General features: G+C 34.8%; 2 protein-coding genes across 5 annotated transcripts; one reads left to right on the top strand and one right to left on the bottom strand.

The window, feature by feature from the left end:
- The first annotated feature begins 1776 nt into the window (after positions 1 to 1776).
- LOC113739890 (vacuolar sorting protein 18) lies at positions 1777 to 17554 on the top strand. Of its 4 annotated transcripts, XM_072046058.1 has the most exons (24): positions 1777 to 1912; positions 2718 to 2891; positions 3980 to 4192; positions 4300 to 4439; positions 4858 to 4953; positions 5782 to 5849; positions 6453 to 6554; positions 6750 to 6894; positions 7485 to 7628; positions 7713 to 7832; positions 7993 to 8049; positions 8328 to 8387; positions 8814 to 8921; positions 11408 to 11550; positions 11988 to 12066; positions 12330 to 12392; positions 12532 to 12662; positions 13135 to 13240; positions 14154 to 14342; positions 15506 to 15733; positions 16118 to 16273; positions 16416 to 16577; positions 16862 to 16981; positions 17234 to 17554. In XM_072046058.1, exons 2-24 carry the CDS (start codon positions 2729 to 2731, stop codon positions 17408 to 17410), a joined length of 2970 nt encoding a protein of 989 aa, XP_071902159.1. In that variant the 5' UTR covers positions 1777 to 1912; positions 2718 to 2728; the 3' UTR covers positions 17411 to 17554. The 4 variants fall into 4 exon arrangements, with proteins under 4 accessions (XP_071902159.1, XP_071902162.1, XP_071902160.1 ...); XM_072046060.1 differs by lacking the exons at positions 1777 to 1912; positions 2718 to 2891 and adding an exon at positions 3514 to 3571; XM_072046061.1 differs by lacking the exons at positions 1777 to 1912; positions 16416 to 16577 and having other exon boundaries at positions 2528 to 2891.
- Positions 17555 to 17853: 299 nt separating this feature from the next.
- Positions 17854 to 25519, bottom strand: LOC113739891 (serine/threonine protein phosphatase 2A 55 kDa regulatory subunit B beta isoform-like). The gene is made up of 14 exons (XM_027267296.2): positions 25208 to 25519; positions 24163 to 24266; positions 23927 to 24034; positions 23681 to 23800; positions 22190 to 22372; positions 22001 to 22092; positions 21545 to 21663; positions 20390 to 20513; positions 20166 to 20289; positions 19513 to 19581; positions 18533 to 18624; positions 18331 to 18405; positions 18166 to 18242; positions 17854 to 18084 (listed from the first exon to the last, which is right to left on the bottom strand). Exons 1-14 carry the CDS (start codon positions 25299 to 25301, stop codon positions 17945 to 17947), a joined length of 1521 nt encoding a protein of 506 aa, XP_027123097.1. The 5' UTR covers positions 25302 to 25519; the 3' UTR covers positions 17854 to 17944.
- Between the last annotated feature and the right edge of the window lie 189 nt (positions 25520 to 25708).

The following is a 25708-nucleotide window of genomic DNA, read 5'->3' on the forward strand; positions in this document are numbered from 1 at the left end:
TAATTACATCATCAAGTAATAAAAATTTAAATAAATAATTTCAAACCAAATCTAAAATAAATTAAACACCATAAAAGTGTTTTATCCCAAACCAAATATAAAATAAATTAAAACAGCATAAAAGTAAAAAATAACATAATATATTATTTGTCCAAATATAATAATTTTAACTTCACACAAGTTAAATAAATTCATTTAGGACTAAGTAATTAATGTCTTTGGAAAAAAAGAATGATTTAGTTTAGTTAGATAAAATAATTTTAATGTTTATTAAATTAGTTTTAATTCGTAAACGGGTCACATCGGGTCATATCAGGTCACCACGGGTTGACCTGAAATTGACCTGTTTTTTTTTCGGGTTCGACCCGATTCTGACCCGATTCTGACCCGAACTCCCGAAACCTCAACCCAAACCCATTAATTTCGTGTTAGGTTCGTGTCGTGTTTTCGGGTCGTGTCAGGAATTGCCACCCCCTAAGTTAGGGCCTAGCAAAAATTATTTACGTCACCTTCCCCCCTGCCCCCCCCTATTTATATAATTCTTTCGTTGATTGAAATTTAAAATCATTAAATCGACAATAAATCTACAAAAACAAATAACAGAAGAAGCTTACAATTCACTTCCATAACCATGTCGTCTCAACCATTTCCCTAGACAAAAAAAATGGTAAAAACAAAAAATTCTTCCTCCCTTAAGGTCTGACCAAACTACGAATCAAACCTTAAGGTTTAACTAAATTACATCTACCTCCCTTATCAATAACATCGTCAAGAGCTAATAAACAGAACAAATAAAATGACAAATTTACCCTCTACGCATAACAATAAATAAAATTTAAAAAAGTTGCAAAAATAAAATTTGTGAGAGTTTAATAGAGAAAACATAAAGACAATTGAACAAAATAAATCTTTATCCCAACTCCTAAAATTAAAAAATTGATAGATAAAAGAAGAGATAACTATGGAAATTACAGAAAATAATAGAAAGGAAGTTCATATATAAAAGAAAAATTAATCAGAAACTTAACTTGCAAAACAAAATAAGTCTGACTTGAAATTCATTACATAAAAAGCAAGTAAACTCATTATTTGATGCGGGAAAGAATTAAAACCCACAAAAAATTCATTTACTATCTTTTAACATATTCCCAATTTCAAACTATTGCAAATTCATTTATCTCTTAACACCGTAGCCTACGTTCTCTATCCTCTATTTTAAAAACCCACAAAAACTAGACATTTAATTTCCACAAGCAATGCATAGAGTCTCTTCTCCACCTCCTCATAAACGGGGTTCATCATTCCTAAGAAGAAAACAATCCAAAACTACTGACTAGTCTCTTACTTGGAGAAAGAATAGGATAAGGAAACAATAACGCCTCTTGTTTTTGTTTCCTACTACTACTAATTGAATTCAAACTGTTGCTTTAAATCATATCTTAACCGAACAAGACAAATCATTCTATCCATCTAGTAAAACATTCAAGACTCTTGGAACTTCAATTTAGGGCTGGAGATTACGTTTTAACTCCTGAGCTTCCCGATGCGCAGAGTTTTAATTTTGTCGTACCCACGTTGATTAGCATAAAAATTCAATGAAAACCACGTCTTTAATCCTTTTTTTACTCCAAATCCCTACAACTACACGAATTATCAAAAATAAATAGAATCCACTAATTAACGTAATATTTGGTAAAATAAAAAAAAAACAATCATGAATTTTATGACAAAAATACAACCTATCATCTACTTTAAAAACCCACAAAAACTAGATATTTAATTGCCACAAGTAATGCATAGAGTCTCTTCTCCACCTCCTCATAAACGGGGTTCATCATTCAAATCTCATGTCTAGAGGAGAATCGTTTGGACTAAAGATTTGGTTTTGGTAGTTAAATTGCAAGATCTAGAGGTAATTTTTTTTTTGGGCCTTTCTTTTTCTTGCTTTTGATTGAATCTAAAGCTAACAAATTGTGAAGAAATAAGTGCTTTAACAGAAGAAATAAGGAAGAAGCAAGGAGTGATTTTGATAAGCAATTAGTGAATGTGTGTCCATTTGAATCCATTCCATGAACAACGAAGACCTATCATGCAACCATTAATTTTGCAACTCTGTTGGTTTCAGTCGTTGGGGAAGAGAATGGTTGAAGACTTAAAAAGGAAATAAAACTTGTTGGCAATGTAAGACATTCACGACTTTTAACTTTTTCATTTTGGCCCATTTGGATTGTTTTTTCAAGAATTTTGATAGAAAAATGTAGTACAGCAATTTGTTGTATGTGAATTAAAGACGGGATCGAAAAAATATGTTAATGGAAAATACAGAAATTTCTCCGCGGAGAATCGCAATTTAAGCAGGGCAGTCAACGTTGTTGATTAACGATAAGGGGTTTTTTGTTAAGCTTTTGTAAATCGGAGGGTTCTTCCATACTTTGGCCAAATCTTAGGGTTTACTTTGTAGTTTGGCCAAACCCCAGGGGCTGTAAATGTAATTTAACCCTTCTTCTTCTAAATTCTCAGTCCCAACCCCCAGCACATTTTTCAGGTGCATTCTTTCTTTATTTTAATCATGAAAATATTCCTTCAATTAATTCAACAATTTGAAGACTAATTCGCTTCCGGATGATCTTAATCACGTGTTTAATCCGTCTTAAGCTGGATAATTGAACTGATTTTTATTCAGTCTTTGCAATTATAAACATTATTTGGATTAATAGGAGGAAGAAAAATGGAGCAAAAGCGGCAGGTATTTTCAGTAGATCTTCTAGAAAGATATGCTGCCAAGGGACGTGGAGTGATTACGTGTATGACTGCTGGGAACGACGTCATTGTCTTAGGAACAAGTAAAGGCTGGATCATCAGACACGATTTCGGAGTTGGGGATTCCTCTGGTATACTGTGCATATTTTATTATCAGCAGAAAAATTTATGTTTTTTTTTGGTATTTTATTAAAATTTATGATTTTTTTGAGTTATTGATCGAAAATGTCGAAATTTGGTAATTTATTTTACTTGCTGTTGTGTGGAGGTCTCTCTGGTATACTATATAATTGTTATCAGTAGAAAATTTTATTTATTTATTTGTTAGTGATTGAAAATGCTGCTATTAGGTAACTTATTTTACTTGGGGTTAGATTTCAATTGGATTATATTTCAACTCAGCCAAATTTTGAAACTCTCCCGTCTGGTGCGTGTGGGGCTAGAGGTGGTATTTAGCTGGTTGGATGCCCTAGAAGTGGGTTTGGGTAGAAATGTTGCCATTATTATTGAAAAGAATTATTTTGTGCTTGTTCGAATTTCATGCCTTTGTTATTTTTGGGTATTAGGGCAAACAAAGGTAAAATGCTAAGGATTTTTGAAAAAGAGGAAAATGTTAGAGTATACCATGTTGAAGTTGGGAATTTTTATTTTTGTTGATTTATTAGGTTTTTGTAGGAGGGGAGGGGAGGGGTGGTAAGGAAAAGATGTGGAGGGGAGTAGAAAATGGAATAATTGAGAATTGGACTGTTGTTGTAGAATGAGGAAGAAATGCTTTTATCAGAAGGGTTTGAAGGAATTGAAGGTTTGAATGGTATACTATATGGAGATAAATGTAAATCAGATGTAAAAAGTTGCCTTCTTGCTCTTACTGATGATATTTTTTGTGATATGTAGAATTTAGGGACTCTATTTTACTTGTGTGCAATTGGTGGCTAAGATTGTATTGCGATTGAGTTACTAGAACTATCTTTTTATTTGATTATGCTTATAAATTTTATCCTTCTTCTTTGGTAAGTAGTGCATGCTGGGTCGAATCTTTTCTAACTTTATGCAAATGTACTTGGAATTCTTGAATCTAGTCTGCTATTTATAAAACGTATTTAGGGTTATTTTATTTTACTTTATTTATTTTTGGATGGTGGAAAAATGGATCGAATTTTGGGCTTATTTCAATCCTGTGGTGAAGTTCTGAGTTTAGTAATACTACTGCTTTCTGTAGATATTGATCTTTCAGCTGGTCGACCTGGAGATCAATCCATCCATCGAGTGTTTGTTGACCCTGGTGGGAGCCATTGCATTGCCACCATAGTTGGTCCTGGAGGTGCTGATACATTTTATACACATGCAAAGTGGACCAGACCTCGTCTACTAAGCAAATTGAAAGGTCTTATTGTAAATGCTGTTGCTTGGAATAGACAATTGATAACAGAAGGCAAGAACAGCTCTTTCTTGCTTCTTTTATATGGCATGTTATTTATATGTTTCAATTCATGTATTGATTAGATCCTTTATCTAATGTAGTATCTTTTATGTGAGCAGCTTCCACTAGGGAAGTCATTCTAGGTACAGATAATGGGCAGCTTCATGAAATTGCAGTAGATGAGAAAGATAAAAGGGAGAAGTATATTAAGTTTTTGTTTGAACTAAAAGAGCTTCCTGAGGCTTTCACCGGCTTGCAGGTTTGAACCTTCACCGCTCCTGTCATTTTCTCCTTATTTTATCTTTGGGTAGTTTTCTTGGTGAATAATAACCCTTCATTTTTTTAAGCATTTTCTGTAAGATATTCTTTCCTAATGTATATTTTGTAGTTTAAATTGATGGGAAAGAAAATTTTCAAGTTACTTGGTGCATGCAACATTGATGCCTGGTAGATGTTCAATTATGCATGCTTTCAGTATCTTGTATTCTTCTTGAGCTGTAGTTATTCTAATTAGAGAACAGTGGGTTTTATATATGCATTGCAAGTGACTTGATGAACCTTTGTGCTACTGGAAACTAATTTTTTTATGCTTTTCGAAAATAAAATTTGTACAATTTTGTTGAACGGACTGGAGTGAAGGCTGGTTGCTTACATGTGCCATTTTGCCTATTTTCTAGATGGAAACAGCCAATGTAATTAATGGAACTAGATACTATGTCATGGCTGTTACACCTACGAGGCTTTATTCTTATACAGGAATTGGTTCATTAGAGGTAAGTTTTTAATTGGTTCCTCTGTTATGGTTCTCTTCAATCCTGGATTTTTTATTTTTACTTGAGTTCAATTTGATTAAATTGTGGTTCATTTTTGTATTGCTTCATCTCTGTCTCAAGAAAAGGGTGAGATGGAAATATCTCATTGAACAATCGGGTTTACCACTATAAAGATATTCGCCAATATTTTAGTCGTGTTCATGCTTTTAGATTCATTGCTCACAATTTAGTTTAATTAAAGTTTTCGAGTAAGAACTCAAAAGCCTTTATCAAGATATGCTTGCTTCTTGGAGATCTCTTTCACCTTGTGGCTCATTTGCCCTGAGTAGTACTTAGCTGCTCACAACACTTGTGGTTTTGCTGCTATGTTCTTAGATACCAATTAGGACTTTGTGATGATCCAATGAACTTGTTCAAGTCCACACCACTATTGTGAGATACTTCAGCTGAATTGTTAGTAATATATCATTCTTACTATTTAGCTTTGATATTCACACACCTAAGATACTCATTGTAGGACATTTCTTATTGTGTTACAATACCTATGCAATATTTAGTTAAGTTTTGGGTTCAATATTTGGTATGACACCTTGATTTGTTGTCCTTGATGCTTGCTCAGATACATGTATTTAGGCACATACGCATAAACTTATGCATGCTGGTGGAAGACTTCATGCATGTGCTTCACTAATTTTCAGTTCATTTCTTAATGCATCTCTGTTCATGTACTTCTTTTCTTATCTCAATCACTTGATGGTCAAGTATTCAAAGCTACTGTAGTTTGTTTGACTGAAACTTATTGCTGTTTCATTAACCACTGTGTTGCAGTCTGTGTTTGCTAGCTATGTGGATCGAACCGTTCATTTCACGGAGTTGCCTGGTGACATTGCAAACAGGTTAGTAAACTTCTGTTGTATGCTTATATTTTATAAATGGATTCAAGTCAAAATTTTTTATTTAGTTAATTTATATATTATGCTTATGTGCCTGTAATTATGTTCTTTTTTTTTTGTGCATATGTAATTATGCTAGTTTTGACAATTAGTATGATGTGCTTTAAAGTCATTTAATCGAAATCTTATTGTGCCTTTGACTTTTGTATAGTATCTAAATAAAATAATTTCCCAGTGGTTGAAGATATAAGAACACCGGTCAATATTAGATCTCCATTTCAGTACATTCTGGAAATACTTTACAAATTTATCTGTTTGGGAGTCTTTTGGCTTAGATACTAGACAAAAGATTGGGGATGCAACAACCTCTGATACTATGCAAGAGACTAATGGATTGGGCCAGACCACCACTTTGTTGGTATTTATTTATGATAATGAGCTTAAATGTTGCGTGATTTGTACACTATAGAGGTTGTTGGAATGCAGTGGTGTGGATATAATCTCTTAAGAGGTCACTAAGTCGTTTGCAAGGAAACATCTATTGAAATAGGATACTAACATAAGTTATTTCTGTAAGTGAAGATGGTGTTTGATGTCTTCTTGCAGTGAACTTCACTTTTTTATAAACCAAAGGAGAGCTGTTTACTTCGCATGGCTTTCCGGAGCCGGAATCTATCATGGTGGTTTAAATTTTGGTGCGCAACATAGGTAAGAGATGACTGTTAGCCCTTTTTCTTTCTGCAACTCAGAGGACTAGATTTTTAGTCATCATTATTGCTAGTACTCTTACATTTGCTGTTTGTTTTACACATACAGTAAGCAGTCTATTTAGACACAAAGTAACATAAATATGTTGAGCTAATAATAGTTTCTTACCTAGGATTTTTGTGAATCTTGTGGTAGTTCACCTGATGGGGATCAAAATTTTGTGGAGAATAAGGCTCTTTTGAGCTATTCAAGATTAGGTGAAGGAACTGAAGCTGTCAAGCCTAGTTCTATGGCTGTGTCTGAATTTCATTTTCTTCTTCTGATTGGAAACAAAGTCAAGGTAAGCTAAAAGAGGCTCAGAGTCCTATTTTATATTTGTTAGAGCTGTGAAAGTTCAGTGATTGTTGATCTTGCAACGTAAAGTTGGGCTTTATCCTTGTCTGAAAACATTTTTCTAGAATATCCTCCCTCTGCTTCCGAAAATGAAGATAGCACTGATGCTCATTCCTGCATAAGGAGTTAGGATGCTTTTATATTTTTAGGTTGCACCCCTTGTTGCCACTTAATATAAAGCTTTATCTCAAAAAACGAATAAAAAAAAAGAATCAAAACAAAAATTGTATGTGAATTGGGCTTACTCCATATGATATATGTGGCTGATCATGCATTCAAGGAGTTCCAGATAAGGGCAATTTAAAACTTTAGGGAGGATTTTATGTCATAGGAGTTGTAGTTAAAAAAAAGCCGCCAATTTGTTGCTTAAAATCCATATAAAAGTAGAGCTGATTGAGGAGACTTGTTCATTTGGTCCCTATGTGTTTTAGTTGAACAACTTCATAATTCTTTTGGCTGTCATTTTCTCTGTTGTTTTCAGTCAAATAATTAAAACTGTGACCATGGTTCATGTTATGTTTCGACAATTTCTTGTAGGTTGTCAATAGAATTAGTGAGCAGATAGTGGAGGAACTTTATTTTGATCAAGCATCTGATGCGGCTTCAAGGGGTATAATTGGATTATGCAGTGATGCATCTGCTGGACTGTTCTATGCATATGACCAGAACTCCATTTTTCAGGTTCGCTAGAATGGTTTCGCTTGCGTCTCTTGTCACAACACCAGCCAAATCTGTTGATCTATTCATCTGATCATGATGATTCAGGTATCTGTGAATGATGAGGGGCGAGACATGTGGAAGGTGTACTTAGACTTAAAGGAATATGCTGCAGCTTTGGCAAATTGTCGTGATGCACTCCAGAAAGACCAAGTTTATTTAGTGCAGGTCAGACTTGACTGAATATTTTTACCTCTACAAAGTGATGCATAAGTGCTTGTAAACAAGAGGATTATTTGGACACTGTGAATTGCATTCCCAAGATTCTATACATCCTCATGTGGGATGTTTTAGGTTCAGCAATTTAACTGGCAGCTGTGTTTTGCAGGCTGAAGCTGCCTTTTCCACTAAGGACTTTCTCAGAGCAGCATCTTTCTACGCGAAGGTTGCAATTCTTTAGACTTTTGACTTGAGTTGCAGTGTTAATTGCTTTAAGTATACCATGTTATGTCACGTTGATATATTTTATCATTGTATCCTCCTTGAAATGTTCTGTAGCATTTCTGGTGTTTGATAATCTGCAAATTGGCTACATAAAAGCAGGCATATGGTTTGCATTAGACACTGCTACATACATGATACATGCATTTTGCATCAGGCATGCGCTATTTGTTTCCTAATCTGTTGGAGAAAACTTCTTACAGAAGGAACTCTGTTTTGCAGATTAATTATGTATTGTCGTTTGAAGAGATCAGTTTGAAGTTTATTAGCATGGGAGAGCAGGTAATAGAAGTGACTTCTTTGAAACATCAAGCTCATGTTTTGACAATTATGTGCTGCTCAACATGGAAACCTTATCAGAGATGCAATTGTCTAATCAACTTTTGATGAAGCATGAACAAATTTGCTCTAATCATTCATTTGTCACGTAAGGCAAAGTTTGATCAATTCAAACTTACAACTTAAATCTTAAATAGGTCCACTTCAGTTAATCTTATTAAACACCATATATTTTCGTCTTTTAAATGGTCAATGAGCTTTCTGTTTGTATGTTTTATTCCATGAAATGATAACTCAGTTACCCGCATTCTGTTAGTGAGCTCCTATTTGTTGGTGTATGTTTCTTTAATGGTTAAAGAAATGTATGTTGCTTTAATGGTTACTGAACTTTTGATGGACCAACTTAACTTACCTTTCTACTGTGTACAGGATGCTTTGAGGACTTTTCTACTGCGCAAGCTTGATAATCTTGCCAAGGATGACACATGCCAAATAACTATGATTTCAACTTGGATTACCGAATTATACTTAGACAAGGTTCATGCTTTGTAGATCTGATGTACTTGTTGGGCCTGAACTAGTGGTACTCTATATGAAAATTTAAGTAAACTCATGCGATTGTTTCATCTATTGCTGCTTCATTCTATTTCTGTGCTCTACAGTGAAAGATATCCATGAGTGACTTATTTTTGCATGGTAGCATTTGATTCTGCCTAATTCATGAAGCTATGGTACCTAGGTCAATGTTGCTTGTGACTTGTTTCCTTAGCTGACATATTAACAAGGCTGTTTAAATGAAAATTTTTAAAAATTACTTATAAATATTAAGTGATAATTTGCTTGAGTTACTTGTGGTTTGACTATGGAGATACAAATTTATCTGTGATTGACTTTGGCTATTGTGCTGCTTTGATATGTTTAGAGATGTTTGCTCTAAACAGTATTAGCAGTACCAATTCTTTGTTAATTCCTGCCTAGGTTTCTTCTTTTGGTGACAAGCAGTGGCTTTTAGAACTATAGTAGATTTGCAAAGAAATTTTTGCCTAACACATAATGAACATCTTGTACTCTTATGCACAGAAGTCATTGTTTTTAGTTTTGTTAAGGGAATAAAATTCTAGTAGCCATATTGCTAAGGCATCCGGAATGAAGAAGAATTAATAACATTAGGGACTTTACTTTGTGGATTGATGGTTTCACAAGAAAAGAAAGAATAGTCATTCATGGGAGGCAGGCATTCAGAGGAAATTCTTTCAGATGTTGTACTGTTAGTTATTTACATCCATCAAGTAATGAGGACCAGTCTTAATTCAAGGTTTCGAAGGGTCCGTGCTTGGCCAATTGTCCCAGCTTCACTCCTCAGTCCCTTGATCCTAAACTTTCTTCTGTTAACCTTTGAACACCTCTGCTTTTGGAACGCAATGCTAGGAAAGAGCAGTGTTGCTACGGCCCTTTCTCTCATCTGAAGTGAACAAGAACATGGTTAACTCTAAGTTTTACATTAAAATAAAGAAAAATGAAAGTGGATATTGCCATCTCAATCCCATTTATATGCAGCCTAATCCTGACATTATCCTTTCTCTGCTCCATACCCTTTTGGTTGAGCAGAGTCTTTGTCATTCTATTTGGTGTTCTATTGGTCTTGTTCCACCTTTATTGGATCAACCCAATAAATTGCTTTTAGGGTGTTATCATGATGAAAGTGACTGCACCTTATTCTGGCATTTTTTCTGCAGATAAGCTCTTTGTTATTCTTTCTCTCAGGCTGAAGTTTATGCCCTCTTTTGTTCTCTTGAAGTGAATTTTTGTCTTATTGAAATGTAGCTTCTTGTGTTGCTTGATGCTTCTTCATTCCATTTGTTAATTTAAATCAGCACTTCCAAATGGTTCACAAAAACCAGGAAAAAAAACTAAGTTGGATATAAGATACTGGACTTTAATGATATTATAGTTGTTCTGAAGAAGGATTTACGGTCAGAATTTCTCTTTCTGAAAGAAGGGGAGTGGGATTTAGTGCAAGAAAGGAAAGAAAGGAAGGCTCAAAAACTCAAAAAAGAAAGTGTTTATGGCTTGGAGACCCGTTTTGTTGTGGAACTTTTGGTTTATTTGTGTATGTGGTGCATTAATATATGTTATAGACAATAAAATCACCATTGATGTATACAGTTGAATTCTTTTAGAGTACTTAAAATTTATTGAAGCATTTCTTCATAAGAATTTTAAATTAATTGCATGCATATGCATGTCAATTACTATTGTTTTGTGTATGTATCTGACACTTGGGCTATTTCTGGCTGAGGTGTCTTGCTTAATCCAACTGGACTAAATTTGACTTATTGATAAACCTGCATTAGAGTTTATTTAAGTGGTTCTTCTGTAACTGTTACAAGTTTTCAACTCTATAGTAAGAATAAAACTAGGTTTCATACTACATTTATGCAGTTTAGTCTTTTGATGGCATGCAGTGCTTTGGTTAAGAATCCACCTTTATGTTTTGTGGTTCACTTGATTTTCTGTTTCAGGACTATTCATCTTAAAGAATTTCAATAAGGTTTTCATGGTAATAGAACTGTTGCCATTGACCCAAGTTCATTGGTCCACTTAACCCACCTGCTCTAATTTTGTACAAGTGGCTAAAAAAATGGATGATTGGCCAATTTTAGGTTCTAATTGGCCGGTTCTTTCCATTCATCACCGGATTAGAATTTACCAAATTTAGCCCACTACTACATAATGAGACCTCTATAATACTTAGAATTAGATTGTCATTACACAATTTGTCTTCAAGGCCCGCCAGAAGGCAAGCTTGATAATGATTATAGTCAATATTTGTAAAATTACAATCTGTACTGAACCTTTGTCTATTTTATTCTTAAAATGGTTCTTAAATTCCACTTAAACAAGCTAGAGAGTGGGATGATGTGTATTATTCATGGTTTTTTATATGCTTATTCACTAACTTGAAGATTCCATTGATTGGTTGTATATGTTCTTTGCTGAATTTACCAATGTGTTGATACCAGATAAATAGAGTACTTTTGGAGGATGAAGGTGCTTCTGAAAAAGGTGCTTTAGAGTACCAATCAATTATTAAGGAGTTTCGTGCTTTTCTAAGTGACTCCAAGGATGTATTAGACGAGGCAACCACGATGAAGCTATTGAAAAGGTGAACAATGTTTAATAGTAATTTTGCCCTAGCAAAGATGAAACGTTTCAGGTGGTAAAACATATGATGCTATTGTGTAAATATTAGATATTCTAATTGAGATAAGCAAAAGAACAAAAGAGATGCTATCATGTTTTTCATTTTGCTTATGGTCTTCAAGTTATTACTCGTTTTATAGGTCAATTTAATGTTCTTGATTACGAACTTTTTTTTTAATATATATTTGAGATTTTTCATTACAAATGTATATCATAATATTGCTAATTTTGTATGACATTACCTCTTGAAGTGTGATAAAAACCTGTCTACTCATGAGAGAAGTTCTCTTAATTTTCCTGGAAACTTTATGCTCATTATTGGGTTTTTCTTTTTAAATTTGATTTTGTGGGCATGCTAGTTTTCAGTTTTTTGAAAATGACTTTCATGGTGTTTTGCAGCTATGGTAGAGTTGATGAATTGGTATTCTTTGCTAATCTGAAGGAGCAACATGAGATTGTGGTTCATCATTACATCCAGGTGCTTGTTTTGTGACTGCACTTAAAATTCTCCAGACAAAAGAAGAGGTGGCTAATGCTGCAATCCCTCTCCGTAAAAAGGAGATACAAATAACTCAGGAATATGAATTTTGTTTAAGATTAATTATATATGAAGCTGTGATTTGATATAAAGCTTGACCGCATAAGCACTGCTTTTAACTATTCTTTATTTGAAAATGTTGGTTAAAATAATAGACTTGAATCTTTTTTTCCGTTTTTCATGCTTCTTCTGTTTCTGTACAGCAAGGAGAAGCAAAGAAAGCACTACAAGTTCTTCAGAAACCTAATGTTCCTATAGACCTCCAGGTTTGGAGTTCTACTTCAACTGTCTAATAGTGGTCTATTGTCTGCATGTCTTTTGTTGTTATATTAAACATGACATAAGCTGAGTCTTCCCTATCCAGTCAAACATGATGTGCACCATTTTTTTTTCTTTTTTTTGCAGTACAAGTTTGCTCCAGACCTCATTATGCTTGATGCATATGAAACTGTCGAATCATGGATGACCACTAAAGACCTGAACCCCAGAAAGCTGATTCCTGCCATGATGCGATATTCAAGTGAACCTCATGCTAAGTAACGTGCATACTCTTTTGGACTTTTTCCTTTTTTTTTCCCTGGTTCTGGAAATGCATTCTTGTTTCATGTTCATAAGCTCTGAGAATGTGTAGTTTCATCAACGAGAACAACTCAACAAGGTTGAATGCCTTGCTTTCTTCTTAAATTTTCTTTATAACATTTTATTGATAATTTGCCCTTTAATCAACCGATAATTTGCACTTCTCGTACTCTGGAATTCATGCGTCTCCAATACTTGATCTCATTTTGCTGTAACCTTGTCTTAATTCATCATATAACTCATATCAGATCAAACTTAGTCTCTAGTTCATGGAAAGAAAATTGTCATTCCCAACTTGATTGTTGGAACATGATATTTTCTCATGCATCCTGAAATGAAGTAATATATCTTTACATGCTTTCATTTGACAGCACAAAATCACTTTATATTTTTTGTTTTGGGTTGAACTTGTTGGTTGGTGTTATCCAGGAATGAAACACATGAAGTGATCAAATATTTGGAGTATTCCGTTCACCGTTTGCAGAATGAGGACCCTGGTGTTCACAATTTGTTACTCTCTCTGTATGCCAAGCAGGTTGAGCCACTTGGAGTCTCTATAGTGCATTTTAAAGATTAAGATGTTATAATCAATTTTGCTTCCGTATTTTTTAATTTTTAAAATTTTTTTTGCATATGGATGCTGCTGAGAATATTAGAAACTGGCATTATTTGGTAAACATTAGTTACATGTTTTAGAGTTACAATAGACCTAAGAGCCACATAAACTAGAGATTGGCTAATAAATTCGTGTGTCTAGATATTGGGTAGTGATAGCATTTCTGAAACTGGGAAGTCATGCTCGCTTTTTGGTAGAAGTTAGTAATGCTGGATGTTGACAAAGCAAACATTTGTCACTAAGAGTAAAATTATATTCCTGTAAATGGTGTGTTACAATTTGCTGTTTAATATGCCATTTCTGACATCTGAAAAAGTGAATATCTACTTTTTGAGCTGAGGTTGTCTTCTATTTTAATTCGAAAAGTTTTTTTTCTTAATTTGTTTTTACCTATAACCCTTTTTCTTCATATACTTACCTTGATATACACTTACTTTCATATGCTTGCCTTGATTTTTGGTGCCTTATAAATGATGTATCATGATGAAGTTTATCAGTGAACAATGCATTGGAATCCTTGGTGCAGGACAAATGCCTGTTATGAGCCAGATAGATCTCTTTCAATTTTTGGGAGAGTAGTATTTGCATTTTCAGAAGTTGTTAAGCATATAGCTGAGTTGATTCCCTTCTGGGACAAATGCCTCATTGTTTAGGGATTTGTTATGATGTATAGAAAAACATGACTCCACCCTTCTGGGTACTAAAATTTATTTCTTTTTTTCAAAATCACTTGTAAATGTTTTGCAGCTGTCTCTGTTATTGTAGTTTAGTATAAAATTAATTCCTTTTTTATTTTAATCTGACTTTGACACTAATATTTGTTTCTCTTCAGGAGGATGAGAGTTCTCTTCTGCGTTTTCTACAGTGTAAGTTTGGTAAAGGACGATCAAGTGGCCCTGAATTTTTTTATGATCCCAAGTATGCGTTGCGCCTTTGTCTTAAGGAAAAGAGAATGCGTGCATGTGTTCACATATATAGCATGATGTCCATGCATGAAGAAGCGGTTGCTCTCGCACTGCAGGTAAAGCTCAAATTGATCGTGATGATTGGTTTTGTATTCTTTGTCCTTGTAAGAGCACATAACTTGTGTTATCAGAGCTCAAGTTTTTAATGCCCAGTGAAAGATAGTGCATAGCTAGTGTATTATCAGATTTTAAAGCAAAATGTAAGTACTTATCAAAAATATCAAACTTTTAAAATGGATAGTACAATGTAAACATTTCCAAGTAATGGAATTTAGTGACAAAAAAAAGTCAAATTCTAACAAAAACATTTTCTTGTGTTTGGTTTTGGAAGGAAACAGGGAAGATGAATAACAATGCAAGTAACTTTGCTAGGATTTACACATTGATTATCTAAGTAACTTGTGAATGCTTGCATTCACACATTGATTATCTTACTTTGCTAGCAGGATTCAACTATTATTCATTGTTGTACTTTTATCTGCTCCTCATTTAGGGTGGATTACAAAATGCACCTAAAAAATTACATCTCACTTTGCCCTGTATTTTCTAGATGAATCAATCTCCCCTATTTTCCCAACAAAACAAAATCAACCTAAGAAGCCAATAGTAAATATGTATTTTCATGTGAGATGTAATTAATATACCAATTAGCCTGTGGTAAAAAATTTTCACAGTATATCGTAGGCTTTGGAGTTCTGTAAACATTTTGTTTTTCAAGTTCTGTGGTGCATATATATGCTGGTGATTATGACTGGAAAACATTTATAGCTTTGGGTCAATAGTCGTTTTCACCAAAGGTGCAGTTGTCTGTTTTTCTGGTTCAACATCTGCATTCTTCCCACGATGTTAGATGCTATTTGGGCTTTTTGGGTTGATTGTAGCATTGATTGGGGGGTAATTGTCCAATTGAATGATGACGGCAAGTTGGTAAACAAGTACTTTTAGCATGAGAAAAACCATGACAGATAAATTTTTCATCAATCTCTTTTTTAACTTTTTGTTCAACATTTTAGAACCGAAATGATGCCTTGAGTGTTTGGAGTTTGAATTTTATGCAAATTGCTTGAACATGTTGTCTTGATACAGGAAAGACCAGAGTACATAAAAAGTACATATGTATTTCAAGATGATAAAAGAATTTGTTCATCTCCAGTTTTGAGATCAGCATATATTTGAAATACTACTTTCTGTAATCTTGGAGTTTTCCTAATTTTAATAGGTTGATCCAGAGCTAGCTATGGCTGAAGCTGACAAAGTTGAAGATGATGAAGAGTTAAGGAAGAAACTATGGCTTATGGTGGCCAAGCATGTCATAGAGCAGGAAAAGGGAACAAAAAGGGAAAATATTCGGAAGGCAATAGCTTTTCTCAAAGAGACGGACGGACTATTAAAGATAGAGGACATCTTACCCTTTTTCCCAGACTTTGCTTTGATTGATGACTTCAAGGTATGCCCTTGATTGTTGACTACTAAAATGCTGAGGAGTAGTTTTTTTTATTATATATACATTTGTATTCAAATGTTCATGCACTTGCTATATCTTTGCATGTCCATGCAGGAGATGAGAAAATACAAAAACCATTGTAAACTTTTTAAATAATTAATCTCAACTTTCAGAATTTTCTACTTTTTCATCGTAGTTTTGAGAGGATGTATATGTATTAACACTATCGATGTCATCCAAGTGATAGTTTGTTTCTTTGTCTCACTTCTTACCCTTGTTATTTCCTTTCTGCTTTTTACATGTTCTCTTGCTCCTACTCTTATTGGTTGAGGCAAGCTTAATGTTGTCTACAATTGCTGCACTAAATTACCTCAAACAACATTGCAGGAGGCAATATGCTCATCCTTGGAGGACTACAATGAACAAATTGAAAATTTGAAGCAGGAGATGAATGATGCAACTCATGGTGCTGATAATATACGGAATGATATAAGTGCACTTGCTCAACGGTATGCAGTCATAGATCGTGATGAGGAATGTGGGGTAAGATCTTCTGATTAAGATGTTTTTCCATCTAAAGTTTCTTAGCATACGAATTGCTGCTGTCATGCTTAAAGTTCTTCAGGCATGTTCTTTTTCTCCATCCATTGTATGCTTGCACTTATTCCCAGTTGCTGGCCATCAGGTTTGCAGAAAGAAAATCTTGAATGTAGGTCGGGACTATCAGATGTCTTGGGGTTACACATCAGCTGGATCTATGGCCCCTTTCTATGTCTTTCCTTGTGGACATGCATTTCATGCTCAGTGCTTGATTACTCATGTGACTGGTTGCACTAGTCAAATGCAAGTACGACCTGGAATACTTTGCTTCTTTTTGTTTTACTTTTATTTAAAGTAACCATCACTCTGGATACTTCTTGTGTACTGTGCAAATGTCGGTATATTAAGTGTTTTTGATACTCTGTTTATTTTTCTTGCTACTATGAAACTTTTCCTAAACTGGATAAGAGCATATATATGCTAGTGATACTGCAGCTAGCATATTGACATTCTTTTTTTTTTTGGGTAATATAAAAGCTGACATCTGTGTTATATTTGCCAAATGTTTCTTCCCTCAAAATGATACTGCAGGCGGAATATATATTGGATCTGCAAAAGCGACTTACATTACTAAGTAATGAACCCCGGAAGGACTCAAGTGGTGGATTGTCCGAAGAGGAACCATTAACAAGCATGACTCCTTTAGAAAAGGTGATCCTTTTGATCTATTGGCTTCTCTCGCATAATAATAGTCATAAATGGGTAGCTTTTGTATTGGGTGGTCGTTTGCATTTTCTCCATGTCTGCTAAGTCTTGTTTCCAGTTTGGAGAAGATTTAAGGAACTTTCTGTTGTTTCTAGCATGTTGATTTCTCTAGGACATCTTTTCAGCCTTGTATGTTCTCTATTCATATTGTTTCTTTCAGTTGTTATAATTGAAACCTTCTGCTGAAATATTTTTCAGATCCGATCACAACTGGATGATGCTATAGCCAGTGAATGCCCATTTTGTGGTGACCTAATGATCCGGGAGATATCTTTGCCTTTCATTCTTCCTGAGGAGGCAGATGTAGCAGCATCATGGGAGATCAAACCGCATAATCCTGGAATGCAGAAGAGTCTTTCCCTACCAGCATATTAGGTTGTACATACGAGCGTCTATAGGCAAGCGTGTATTGTGTAACTGTAGTTTGTGATTGTGTACCACCTGATGATTCACCACTCCATCTTTACTACTGATGACACTTTTGCAATCTCTTCTATATCAAGATCCAGTTTTGATCAAGGTATCGTTGACATTCTTTGAAATGCTTTACTGAGTGTTTATCATATTGTGCACTAAGTTAAACTGGTTTGGTTGTACATCTTACAACAAAATTTTTTTGGAACTTTAAGTAAGCTGGAACATTCAATTCATCTCATCCACCGCCTACATTCTATCTTCAGCTGTTTCTGAAAACTGACTGCATCAATTTCTATGCTATTTGTGCAAGATCGATATGGTTGTTTGCTTGCTATTTTCTCTTGTTCAAAAGACCACGTACAGGGAAATAGAGGATGATTAGAAAAAGACAGGCAATGCACTTTTGCGGGCACAAAAAATGGGCAGAATGGAAAATTAAGTATGCACAGGACCTTGCCAGTTGCTGCAGATCAGTTGACACCCTTCAAATTATTACCACAAATAATGCATAAACACACTGCTCCCAGCAGCACAAGCAATCAAATCTTTGTTGGGATGCCAAGCCAGATGCAGCAACTTAGCGTTCAAGTTACAATAGAACTCGTTATGTTCTGAATTTAGATTTTCTTGCCCTGCAGTTGCCAAGAAAAGCAATTAGGTGAAGGTGAGTGGAGACAAAGATTAACGGAGAGAGAGAGGGAGAGAGAGTCAACCATGTCGGGAAAATGCACGAGTCAGATTACTCAGAGATCTTCTACGAGCTCTCGTATTAGCGTGCATGAGTGGCTTCCTACATGACAAAAGGCAATAACAAAAATCAAACGTTTTCATGGTGGGGGCAAAATAAAACTCACACGAGGCATTAGAAGGAAAGATACCTATTTGGATTTTTGCTAGCTTCAAATGTGATATCTTCTACACCTCCTCCGTGAGAAAAAATATGCACTTGGTTGCTGAAGATAGCATAAAGCTTAATAAGAACATGCGCAATCAATACAAGAAAAAAGCAATAGGCTGATAACTGTTGAAAATAGAATCTTTGATGTCCACAGGCAGCAAGTCTTTGGGACAAGCACAAACCTATATGATCCAGTTGCAAACTGAAGTCCATCTCCTCTGAGACAGCAAGCAAATTTATCAAATAGGGCGTCGTTGTTATACAGATCAGACAGCTGTGCAATGTGCAGCCGGATGTCAGCCAGTGGAAGTGAAATGAATTGCAAAAGAAACACTAATATCAGGTATAAAAATTGAGGCGGCTCCATATAAAATCGTACTAGTTGTCTTGAGATTGTACTCATCCAAAAGCAAATGCCAAATTAACAGAACAAAGATTCCCTTAATTTGAAAATGCTCCTAGAACCACCTGATTCTTCTTGTTATTTAGTTTTGGCACATTCATTCTGCCTATGAATTGTGGGTTCAACAAATTTTCACCTTAGACAAGTAAAATTTCCTGTTGAGCAAGGTCCTACAGGGGCTTTATTTTTTTGTTTTTTGTTTTTGGATCCCAACAGGGACTTGCCTACATTCATGGATCAACAAATTGTCCATGCTGTTGCAGTAGACTAAATGAGTGAAAGTTGCATTTTAAACATGATGCATTGGATCAGAACAGGCAAATTACATATTTGCTGGTTTTAACTGGTAAGATACCATGGAGAAGAGGAGTAGGTAATCCTAGCTGAATTACTAAGTTTGAGATTTGGTTCAGTAAGAACGAAAAAGCCTTTTTCAGGTGGTAGTAAATAAGAAACTTGAAATCATATCACATGAAAAGATTAGCAGTTGAGAAGCTAAAGACTTTCAGAAATTAATATGGCAACTTTGGAGGAGAGCTTAAGACAGATAAGTGCGTTCAGTCCCATATGCAATGGGTTGAACCAACCAAAGAAGCTGACATTGTACGCAAAATTTCATCTCCCTGTTCTATCAGTATAATCATGCTGGGTTATCAAACAAAAGGTGTTCTAGAAATCAAGAGTTTATGAAATTTTATACAAAACCATCCAGGTAGCCCACCGTAAATCTATCCCCTGGCGAAAGGGAATGTTGCATACCTTGGGCCGAAGATGCTCATGAATCTTGTATGTTGCAACTGGAGAATTCTCCATATGTATATCCCACAGCTGAAAAGTATCAAGCTAAGATATTACGAAGCTAACCAAACCTCTTCTCTCTGTTCTTATTATCACTGTAATCACATGAAAAGAAAAACTACATTCACACAGACATGATGACATCAAGTAATATAAAAACATAATATAAAACATGATTAACAACTGGGAAGAGACTTCACTTCCAGTGGTTGTCATGGAAAAACTACTGGAAGGGAAGTATGAAATGTTAAAGATCCAAACTATGCTACTCTGTTCATGTCACAGGGACTAGGATGAGGTAACTTCATTCTCAAACTACAAAGTTGAAAAAGTCTACTTGGTTGGAGGCTTAGCCATGTAAAAAGTTAAGAAAACTAGCAGCAAAAAAATCACCCGTTTTCTTGATAGTGGAAACAAATTTAAGATCTCAAAAAAAATTGCAATTTAAACAAAAAAAATTGCAATTTATCATTTGTTCCTGAAGCATCCATTCTCATTTCCAAGCTCTCATATAGGAGTAAGTTTTCTTCTCTTCTTTTTCTCGTAAGTTTCCACTCATCTCACTTTCTCTCCTGTCTCCTAAATTAGGCCTTTTGTCAGTTTAATTGACAGACCTTTAGGCTCATGTAATCACGACTTAAGATGTGTCTTCCATTAGATGCAAACTTCAAATCTGATATTGATGCAACGATCTCTGTAAAAAATGATTTGGACCCATTGGATGCTCCATCATGCAATCTGTAAAACAGATACTCGAGCTTTATATTTTGGAAGGAGATTGCAGATTTATAAAGCATTCTGAACTCAAAGAAATGAGATAGAGAAACAAAATGCTCACATCCTTGAACTTTGATCACATATCGCTGACTTTCTCATGTCTACTAGCCGGATATATCCCCTTGAACTACTGTAAGCGAGCAGATTACAGTGAAATGGATGGAATTCTGCTGATGTAATTACCTCTAGATAAAGGTCAGAAAATCCATCATGCTTTTGTTTTCCATTGGACAATGATGTAAGTAGGAAAGTAGCTAGATGGTATTGAAGTCCTTAGTTATTTCATCAAGGAACTAAGTTAGAAGACCACCTATAAATTCACATCCAGGATGATTTTTCTAATGACAGATAGGCAGGCAGAAAAATGAGCTAATGTACTTACATTGTGTTGCGTGTTTTCTTATAAGATCATTCTCTTGATAATGCTACATTCTGAATGTGAAAGACAACAACTTGGCATATGTCAATTTGTCAAAGAACATGTGTTTGTCATTACTTCAGACACATGGGATGCTCACGAGCTTTACCATAATTAAAAATTTTTTTCTATAGGTAAAATTGTAATTATATTACCAAAAAGAAGGCAAATAAGAAGCTCTTATCAAGAAGTCTAAGAAGTCAAAACAGACAGAAACTCCACCCATTGTCATGAGTAGAAGGTGCGGATTAGTTACCCCCAAAAAATTGAAAACTGTCTCTGTAGTCTTCCATACAGAAATATTCTCTATGCCATCAAATGCTCATTTAGCTTTCATTTTACAGACTGACATCAAAGCCAGGGTTGCTACTCTAGTAATCTTGTCGTCATGTGAATATTAATACCCGCTTGCAATTGTGATTTTACATCAGCTGAAAATGATTATCATTTTATCCATTACCCTAGCATATTTTGACAGATCCTTCCATCTTCTAGATTTTTAGCAGTCAGAATGGAGTTCCAGGCAGTAAACCAAGTAAAGAAGCAACTAATTTTTGTGCACTAAAGTTCCATACTACTGTAGAAGGAAATGAATATCCACACCATTTCTCAGCGTGTGACACCAAGCCTTTTTACTTGAATAGTTTCTCCATTTCCATATTCGTTCCTTATAGTACTGCAATTTTAGAGCAGTTTAGAACATGAAGACAGTAAATTGATGTTACAAATATTACTTTTCTGAACTTTAGAAACATAAAAGGTGGTGCGAAAGCAGATAAGTTTATTACCAAAACATACCTGTAAGATCCTCCATATTAGGTGGCTTCATGTCAATAATATTGAAACACTGATCACTGATCTCAAGGTTCCACAGGTTTACCCTGAAGTCATCTGCAGATAGAAATGTCTCACCATCACTGTAGACATTAGAAAACCACTTTTAGTTTGGGTGTTCAACTATCCTTTCTAACAAGTTGTTTTCAAATTATAGTACACACTGCTTAAAAGCATAATAGTGATTTTTTGCTTTCTGTCTTGCCTATTAAGACTGACAAGGATAGTCTAGTTTTTCAAGATTCTCTTTTGAAGAAGTACTAAATTATGCGGAACAACTAGATCGGGCAATAAAGTTTTTAGGAAAACCATGACATTTGCAAACCACAATGGAATCCACAAAACTTGCTTTCTTTTTAATTGAAAAAGACTTACAAAAGAAAGTCAAAGCTCATAATTGAAATTTAGCCCAGAAGGTACCTATTGTTTGAGGTAGAGTTGATATTGAAATCATGAGCATGAGCATATGCCTTTCTACATCTTGCTGGTGGACTATCTTCAAATTTTGGCACCTAATCAAATTACAGATTGGCATTAAACAGCTTTTAATGGAGGAAACAGGTGGAAGGTTATCTTAAATGAAGAACTTAAAAAGTCCATGATAAATACCTTGGTATGGCTGACACTAGAGTATGCGCCATTGAAAGTTTTGTCTGCCCATTCTACACCATTAGAAAGGGGTGTTGTTTCTGGAATGCTAGAAAAACTCTTCTCAGCCAAAAGGGAATTTTCTGAAGCAACAAAAGGATCAAGATCCATTTCTTTAACTTTCTTGACTTTACTTTCCTTGACCTGGCTATGTACGAGACAAGTTGGAACACATGAAATAGAAGAATACTTACTCAAAAACACGGAAAAGCATAAGCTGGAGAAAAGAACTAGTTATTTGCATTTCAAATTATTTTTCTTCAGTGTGAACCAGAACCAAATTTATTTAGCAACAAAGTCATTTCATGCTCAGCTAGGTTCATCTAGTTGAAACAATATCCGAAACTTCCACCTGTAGTTAAAAATAAATAAATCAGGTAACCAGTAAGTGTTAGGATTATCCTCTTCAGTGAGTGAAAGTCTTGCTACATACAATATTTTCACCAATTCAGGTTATGAGGAGATTCAACTAGTTCCTCTACCTCGTCTGAGATGACATATTCTAAACTTTGGGTCCATATTTTCTACTCCAATTGAGCATTTTTCAGCGCTCAAGCAACTTTTGTTAACATAAAGGCATCGAGTATATATAGTCCCTCTTCACGGCTTTTCCTTAAGAGCGTATAGTACTAAAGAGGGGTTTCCTCTACTGTAATACTTTATTTCTTGATAAATGTAAAACTTCTAATTTTTCTCAAAAAAAAAAGGTATAGAAAAACACCCCTAGTGGGATGAGTCATTTGCCACAAGGTGAGTATAAGCTTCAAAATCTCAATATTGATTGCACTCTGGAATAAAACATCAAATTCTGGAGATCATACTACTGTAAAACGAAAGTTGGTCAAAAATCCATAAGCTTATATAAGGCAAAAAAAAAAAAAAAAATTGAAGAGAGATTCATTGAACTGATGAAATTCTGATTATGCCTTTGTAGACATGCTGCATTTTTATAAGCAACTAATACTAATATTCAGCTGATTAGACACTTGAACCAAGAAACTCTGCTATATGCTCAGTGAATTTTCCAGCTTCCTGCTTCAGGCCAGCATTGCCTTTTCTTAGTGCTTTAATCATCAGGCATAAAAGCTTCATCTGCCCAGTATCTCTCACATGAGGAAGGTATAAATGAAAAAAGAAAAATTGGTTCTAGGGTTATCTTATCAAACCTAAAAATGCAAAACGTGGTTTTAATTAAATTAAAGAACCTGACAGCATGAATTGTTCAAGTAATAAGAACAGATTTTCAGATGCATCATACTTGTCTGCTGCTTCTAAAAGCATAATACAACTGTAACTTGTCCAACTGCAGTTCTAACTAGAGAACAGTAAAACAGATCCCAAAAAGACAAATCCTAATCCTGCCAAAGGCTCCATGGTGCATACTATACTAATACTGAGTATTCACTAGTGAACTCCTTATACTAGGGGCAAGTATGACAAGAACATATTTACCTTCCATAGCTTTACAGTCCTATCATTTGTTGAAAGAATGAATAGTGATCCGTTAGGAGACATACACCATCTCACTTTGTTGATCTTCTCTTCAATTTCCAAGCTCTTCAGGTAATCAAACTGAAGGAAAGTTAAATAATCAAAATATAATTAGCCACGGTGATCAATAGAAATAACCTGAGAAGAGCAGTAGAAAGTGACAAAAGGGAAAAAAGGGGAAAATAATCATAGTTCCGTGTAGCCTACCTCTGGTTCATGACTCTGGAACTCAGTCTTGTATTGATAGTTGGGAGGGTGCCTTATCATGAAATCATTTTGCTCTAGCTCATTTCGAGTAATGTACTCAAGTGAATCCTAACAAGATATAGATCTTTCAGATGACAATTTAACAAATAGGAGTATGCCAGATTTAATCAATTCCTTTTACTGAGATAAGAATGAAGATTTAAAAGTCAATTCTAACCAGTGTATTTGATACTCACATCTTTAGGGGTCCTCTTTTCAAAAATTACAACACGCCCACCATGATCTCCAACAGCAACATAATCACCACCCTTTTCGAACTCAATTGCAGAAATGATATCAGCTACAGAGAAAAACCACATTCATTATGTTATCAATTGAAATGGATAAGGCTTGTGAGAAGACATTTACATTTTGCTTAACAGAAAGACTTCTAGTGATGTACATAAAGATCAAAACTGACAACAGAATGCTCATACGGCTCCAAGAGGCTAGATGTAGCCAGCCTTTATTCCTAGGCCACTCTTATGCACATAGTACAGAACAGAGAGATTATCATAGAGCAAATACTGTCTTCTTTGCTCTGAACTTCTCCTTTTACTTGCTCATGTAGACAAAAGATTGCTTCCATTCCTATATTCAAGGATACACTACCTATTTCGGAATCCTCAAATTTGAAAAGTAGCTAATAATCTGTAATACATAAAAGCAAAGTACAAAATAAGAGCAATAGCCCACATCTTTCTCATTTCCAGTCCATTCAAGAATACTACAATACTTTTTAACTCTGACCTACCAAAAAGTATAATATTGTGCTGGAGTCAAACAGTACGATACAAAACAATGTAGACAGGTAATGCTTTAACTGTGGTTGTGATCCTTTGCATTTCAAACTCCAATTAGACAACAAGCTTTACCCTACCCTAAAGTTCCACCAAGGATTCAACTTCTACCCATATAATCACAGTTCACAATAACATCACATATATGCAGAAAAACACTGCACCTAATAGCTGAATTATACACTAAAAATGGCACTGCAAGCTACAATGTAAACTTTTTGCAATATTTATAGGGTTTAATAAGAATTTGGCCAAATTGAATGCTAGTGTAACATCAGAAACCAAATACTCACATAATTAGTACAAATAAGTACAAAGGGCCATCACAGCAATGGTTGTTTATTGGGTATAATCTAAAATTAGTCCAAAAGCAGAAAAAAAAAGGTTAAAAAAAAACATAAATCATAATCATGGAACAATTTGAAGATAGTTAGAAAATTACTTTGCTGGACATCTTCACCCGGAGCTGGTTCCCCAAAGACCTGAGAGAACTTCCATTCAGTGGTATGAGGAGTTGAGATCGAGCTCAAAGTCATGTGGGTTTTCTCTGAATTCTAGGAATTTCAACGCTGGAGAATCCTTTATGAAATACTATTATTGTACTGAAGCAGAATCAAGAACGAGTTGTAGAGAGTTTCGGGGTATTGTCTTTTCTTGGGAGTTGAGGCTGAGCTGAGGATTTGGAATTCTGTTATCCACTCATTTCTGGGTTTTATTTTATTTTTTTCCCGGGAAACATTTTCCAGATGCTGGGAAACTGGGCTAATTCCTTCTATTATTGGCCAAAAAATAAAAAATCGAAAGAATGTTGTTCGAATATGAAAAAATTTTACACAAAAATTTTTTGAAATTTTTACACAAAAATTTTTTGAAAATTTTGATATATTGTATGGATGAGATATTTTTTGAATTATTGTGTATTACTATAACATTGTATTTGAAA

The sequence above is a fragment of the Coffea arabica genome, chromosome 4c, assembly GCF_036785885.1.
Source record: "Coffea arabica cultivar ET-39 chromosome 4c, Coffea Arabica ET-39 HiFi, whole genome shotgun sequence".
Lineage (NCBI taxonomy): Eukaryota > Viridiplantae > Streptophyta > Magnoliopsida > Gentianales > Rubiaceae > Coffea > Coffea arabica.

Excerpts from the sequence above, each read along its gene's own strand:
- LOC113739890 (XM_072046058.1), top strand. The coding sequence starts at position 2,729 with ATGGAGCAAAAGCGGCAGGTATTTTCAGTAGATCTTCTAGAAAGATAT. Across the intron at positions 7,833-7,992 it reads ACCAAGTTTATTTAGTGCAG|GCTGAAGCTGCCTTTTCCAC; the intron begins GTCAGACTTGAC and ends TGTGTTTTGCAG. Across the intron at positions 16,982-17,233 it reads GCATGACTCCTTTAGAAAAG|ATCCGATCACAACTGGATGA; the intron begins GTGATCCTTTTG and ends AATATTTTTCAG.
- LOC113739891 (XM_027267296.2), bottom strand. The coding sequence starts at position 25,301 with ATGACTTTGAGCTCGATCTCAACTCCTCATACCACTGAATGGAAGTTC. Across the intron at positions 22,373-23,680 it reads GGACTGTAAAGCTATGGAAG|GTCAAGGAAAGTAAAGTCAA; the intron begins GTAAATATGTTC and ends GTACATAGCCAG. Across the intron at positions 20,514-21,544 it reads TAATATGGAGGATCTTACAG|AGGTAATTACATCAGCAGAA; the intron begins GTATGTTTTGGT and ends ACCTTTATCTAG.